This window comes from Melitaea cinxia, chromosome 12, assembly GCF_905220565.1.
Source record: "Melitaea cinxia chromosome 12, ilMelCinx1.1, whole genome shotgun sequence".
In the NCBI taxonomy this organism is placed as follows: Eukaryota; Metazoa; Arthropoda; class Insecta; order Lepidoptera; family Nymphalidae; genus Melitaea; species Melitaea cinxia.
Genome location: NC_059405.1, coordinates 14361942 through 14367616, shown reverse-complemented (window position 1 = coordinate 14367616; position 5675 = coordinate 14361942). Strand labels below are relative to the sequence as shown.

General features: G+C 32.8%; 2 protein-coding genes across 2 annotated transcripts; one reads left to right on the top strand and one right to left on the bottom strand.

Moving 5' to 3' along the window:
• On the top strand, positions 1–1863 carry LOC123658402. The gene is made up of 4 exons (XM_045593830.1): positions 1–506; positions 624–881; positions 988–1333; positions 1652–1863. The coding sequence occupies exons 1-4, from the start codon at positions 492–494 to the stop codon at positions 1792–1794; spliced, it is 762 nt and encodes a 253-aa protein (XP_045449786.1). The 5' UTR covers positions 1–491; the 3' UTR covers positions 1795–1863.
• Positions 1864–2424: 561 nt separating this feature from the next.
• On the bottom strand, positions 2425–3971 carry LOC123658276 (putative nuclease HARBI1). The gene is made up of 5 exons (XM_045593713.1): positions 3748–3971; positions 3366–3667; positions 3142–3297; positions 2870–3026; positions 2425–2774 (listed from the first exon to the last, which is right to left on the bottom strand). Exons 1-5 carry the CDS (start codon positions 3969–3971, stop codon positions 2507–2509), a joined length of 1107 nt encoding a protein of 368 aa, XP_045449669.1. The 3' UTR covers positions 2425–2506.
• Positions 3972–5675: the final 1704 nt, after the last annotated feature.

The following is a 5675-nucleotide window of genomic DNA, read 5'->3' as shown; positions in this document are numbered from 1 at the left end:
CCAATATTCAAACTTCGATCTAGAGATCGTTGCAATCCAAGATAGAATTCTTTCTCTCGATCGATCCTCGATCTGCGTTTCAATACAACGATCTTCAAACGCCGATCGAGATTCGACGAGCGTTTGGAGATCAATCCGTACCCTCCCGTGCGTTCCATTCTAATCAGTATTTATGTGACTGCGTTTTACTCATATTCTAGATTTGAGAGCATTTGATAACTTTTTTCATTTATTTATATTGATATTTCCATTTAATATTCTTTAAACACCAGATTATATTATAATTTTCTAAATATAATGTTACATTTTATGAAATAACACACCTTAAAACTTACTAAGATTGAGATCGGAACGTAACGTACGTGAAGACTGTGAAGTTGTCAATTGTCAACTTCAAAGCTCAATCGAAAGAACTCTCCGTACTACACCGCGCTCTTTGCTTGTTTTATTGTGTTTGGATATCTACTGGTACCTTTGTTTATTCATTTAAAATGGAAAGTGGACAGGTGAGTGATAACAAAATATATTAAGATTTATAGTACATATTATGTTGGTCGAACAGAGCATTCCCGACCACCCGCTGTGAAGACGCTACATTTCGCGCCTATTTTTTTCTGTTTAAGGTTTCAACGAAGCCCCTAACGAGGGATGAATCAAAGACTTTGCTGTCTTTTATAGAAAGCAGCAAAATAATATACAATAAAGCTACCAATGCTACCACCAACAAAATGAAAACGGAGGAATGGAAACGCATCGCCGACCAATTTAATGCAGTTGTTACATCATGCCACCGTACACCTCAACAACTGCGTTTGAAGTGGGAAAATTTAAAAAAAAATTCTCGCAAACGCAATACATTAATTAGGATGAACAACATTAAGGTCAGTATCTTGTATTATAGATTATGTATTTAGGTACTTGCTTTACTTGTTTGTATAAGTTGTACATCGTTATGGTTAAGTTTATAAAGTTATCTTGTTTTTTAAGACTGGTGGTGGTGGTCCAGATTACATCCCTCCGGATGAAGTCCTAGACAAGGTAGCTACTTTGTTAGGCAATACGGTGGATGGTTTCACTGTTGAATATGGTGGCGATGCTGAACTTGTGCCGGAGCCAACAAACTGGGCTTCTGCTAATGTAATTATTGGTGATGGTGATGGTGGTGGTATTGGAAGTGATTTTGTTGTAGAATCGCAAATTATAAAATTAGATGCCAGCTCCATATCTCCTGGAGTCCAAATTTTACAAAATGACGTATTAAATGAAGCAGAAGACCCAGGAAAGTGTTCAGCAAAAGAACCGAAGAAATATTTATTCACTCCTAGAGCTAGTGGTATTGTATTATCTGCTTTTTTTATATTATAGTATAATTTTCAGTTAAACCTTTATAGACAACTTTACTTACTACTGCTGGTGCAGACCCGACAACTCAACTTTTTTTAATAACTATGATCGGATGGCAAGCAGAACAAGTAGTAAGCTAGATGGTTTGCATGATATTTGCTCTTAACTTTTATTGCAATCTTGGACTTAGGGGGCTGTAATAGAGGTTTTTGCTAACCCATTATGTTAGATGTTTACATAAAGTTAGAGTGGTAGACTGTAAGTCATTAGCAATTCATAAAGATACCAAATCTCTGAACTCCTACAGGTTCCAAAAGAAAACTCTTCACCAAGGGTGATGAAAACCGTTCTGCCAGGAATCAAGCAATAGCAAATTATTTTATAGCTAAAACTAAGTTATTAGAAGAGAACTTAGAAAAGGTGATATTAGAAAAAAAAAACTACAACTAGAGATAGATAATTTACAAAAAGATAAAAGTTAAATTAAATATTTATTGTTATTTTTATTTTAATTCGTTAAATTATATTTTGTATTTTGATTTAATTTTGTAGAATAATAATAAGTTGCGAGTGTAAAAATGTTTGTTTTATGTATTCCTTTTTTGATATGTATTTTGTGTTATATTTCTATGTAATAAATATATTTGATAATACCTGCTTGTTTTAATGAAAAAATAAACAGTATTTTAAGTAAAGAAAATATTTATTTATTTGAGCACCAACAAAGTACATACTAAACACATAACATACAAACAAAACAGAGAAAGTACCTTAATATAGTATATGAAATGGCAAAATAACATTAATCATCATTACATCATTACAGCCTATACAGTCCACTGCTGGACATAGGCCTCCACAAGTTTACGCCAAAAATAACGTGAACTCATGTGTTTTGCCCATAGTCACCACATAACTAGTAAAACATATAAAAATAACATTAATAATATTAAAAAATTCTAAAAAAAAATACAATGCTTAACAACTAAGCTTACAAATAAAAATTAGTTTATTAAAATAATAACAGCTAAATATTACTGACAACTTAGGAAATTAAATTTTATTAATTAGAAAATAATACTAATAACATTAAAATAATTTATACTATTTACTTTATTTATACATAAGAAACTAAAAATTCATCAATTATGTTGAATTCCTCTTATAAAGTCGAAAAATATCCATTTATAAGCTCATTCCTTTCAACAATATCTTGCAATCCCAGAGCTTGAGATTGAGTGTCTGCAACAGAAGAATCTGTTACTAGGCTTGCTGGCAACTCTACTTCTGAAGGCATTTCTTGCATGTTGTATTTTCTACAGATATTGTGTAGAACTGCTGTTGCTATTATAACTGCTTGAACATTTGCAAGTGACAAGCGCAGAGGCAAAAAAATAACTGGGAAACGACGCTTCCATACACCAAAAGTACTGAAAATAAGTTTTTTATTAGTATAACATTAACAACAACTTATATTTGATTTTTATAGAAGTGTAGGTAGAAAATAAAAAAGTATTTGTAGTACCGTTCAATTAGATTCCTTGTTGCAATATGAGCTTCATTGTATTTTTGTTCTGAGCTATTACTTGGATTTAAAACTGGTGTTAGTAAATATGCTCTATTGGGATAGGCACTATCACCAAGTAACCAGCGGTTGCCAAAGGTCCCAATGTCACACTGAGCTGTAAAGAATAAATATATAGGCGAGATAAAAATCCATGTACATATGTATGTATTTGGAATTATCGCAAGGCTATGAATTTTAAAACTAGAATCCAATATTTAATTGTTACTTGCCTCTCAAAACAGAATTGTTAAAGATAGTAGCATCATGTGCAGAACCAGGCCAACGAGCTACTACATTCATCAGTCTCAAATCTGCATCACATACAGCCTGAACGTTTAAAGAAAAGTAACCTTTTCTATTCCTAAATTCTTCACCGATTGCTTGCACTGAAAAACAAACTTATAAATCTTTTGTAAAAAAGTACCTTTTTTAAATTATAAATATATTTACTAACTTGGAGACTGTATACGTATATGAGTACCATCTATTGCACCAAGAACACGTGGGAAATGGGCTATTTGGTAAAACTTATTAACACTGTTTTGGTGCATATAAATGTACTTGTTATATAACTTTGCAATTGATTTCGATATATTTTGCACAATTCTGCATGCTGTTGACTTTGACACCCCTACAAAGTCTCCTACAGCAATAAGCATTGTGCCTAATGCATAGAATCGAAGAGTCAGCAATAACTGGTGAAGCGGTGAAACCCCATTATTTCTGGAAACAATAAATATTGTTTTATGATAAATCCTCATAAATGTATTATTGATAACTGGCAATAGTACAACGCACAAAGGACAACAGTAGATATTGAGACATTGTTTACTTACCGCTTTGAGGTTACTTTTATAAATGGCATAATTTCTGATAATAGTAACTCTATCGCAGTTTTATTAATTCTAAATCTAAATGTAAATTCAGCTTCATTTAGTAAGCGCAAGTGGTTGATCCGCGTAAAACTTTTACGAGGCGCCGGAAGAAGTTCGTCATCATCCCAATCTGAAAGCTGTTCTAGCACTTCCAACTCCAAGTCACTTTCACTATCACTGTACATTTTTTACAATTGAATGCCGGATTGGTATTAAGGTGATTATAGTAAATAAGGTGATAAAATTTAAAAAGGTGAAGTACCTAATTGATGAAAAGTAATAAAGAAAAAAAGATCGCAACGGAAACCACCAAATGTTAGGGATTGCAAATTTGGATCACAGATAAGTCAAATAAGATTTGTCAAAGTCAAAAGATTGGTTATTGAAACCCATCAACTGCCATTTTCAAACGGAGGACGATCCGAAAACCGTTTGAATCCGGATTGGTGCCTCTGACGGATCGCTTGCAGTTTTGGATTGCATAATCAATCTATGGTTCAGTTATTGAAACGGTTTCTCTAAAATTTAGATTGCAAACTTAAACTCAGATCAATAAAAATGGTTTGAGATCGTTTATTGGAATCGGCCGTTAGGCCTCCACAAGTTCGCACCCGACATTATGGCGTGAACACACGTGTTTTGCCCATAGTCACCACGCTGGGCAGGCGGGTTGGTGACCGCAGGGCTGACTTTGTCGTACCGAAAACGCTGCTACTCGTCTTCTGCCTGTGTATTTCAGAGCCAGCAGTTGGGTGACATCGGTAGGCTTTTTAAGTTCCAAGGTGGTAGTGGAAGTTTTTTATACCTTAGCCTCTTACGACACTCACGGGAAGGTGGCTATTAAGTTTCAAGGCTAGTAAATAGGAAATGAAGATTATAAAACCTTAACCATAATACCCAACCAAAAATATTTTAATTTTCACAAATTGAGAGCAACAAGTTTTCTGCTATTCACTAGAATACACAAAAGTTTTGCTTATTTAAACTAAATATATTTATATAAAAATATAATGAAATCATCAGAAAAGTAAGTAAAACCAGGACGGTAAAATAGTTTTATAGATGAAAATATGTATAGGACAATTTGTATGTCTTAACAAGGCTAATACGACCATTGTCACTCTTCTGAGTATTATGCATTCACGATGGTATCAGATGATTCGATACGGAACACGAGAATAGCGGAAAATCGTGATGTTAACGTGATTTTTTACACATTGTTGGAAGATAATTGAAAGGTAATTTCTAATGTAATCACTTTAGAATATTAGTATTAACGTTTAAGTGGTCTGCTATAGTTCACAGCAGATTGAATGAAATTAATAAAATTAATACATCCATAAAAAATTAGGGACATGCATACAAATACGGTAATATAAAGATTTAGTATTTTTGTGAGCGAATTAGGTTTTTAGGTGTTTTCAAGTAAAATATTGTTAGTAAAAAGTTTAGCTTACAGATGAATGGATATACTAATAATAATTTAAGTAGAATAACGAGTGGGATTTCAAGGGTTGTCGAAATCAACAATACGTTAATAAATCTTAAAATATAACACGTACATTACCTACGTGACGTGAAATTATTTCAACATATGATTATTAAGATTATGTGCAATTGCAAAACGTGATATCCAAAAGAACATGCTTTATTACAATCACATTGTTCATCATCAAAATTATCAAGAAATACAATCGTAGGCAAAGCTTCATAATGATGTAATGACATGTATTTTTCACAGGCTTATAAAATGAGGATCGTTTACGACTTACATTTTTGTATAAAATGTGGAGAAGCATATAAGGGCGGTTATAAGAATGTATGGATTTTGTTTAATGCATTGTGTGGATCGACTCTAACTTATCTTAAATTTAAGTGTCTGCTGCCCA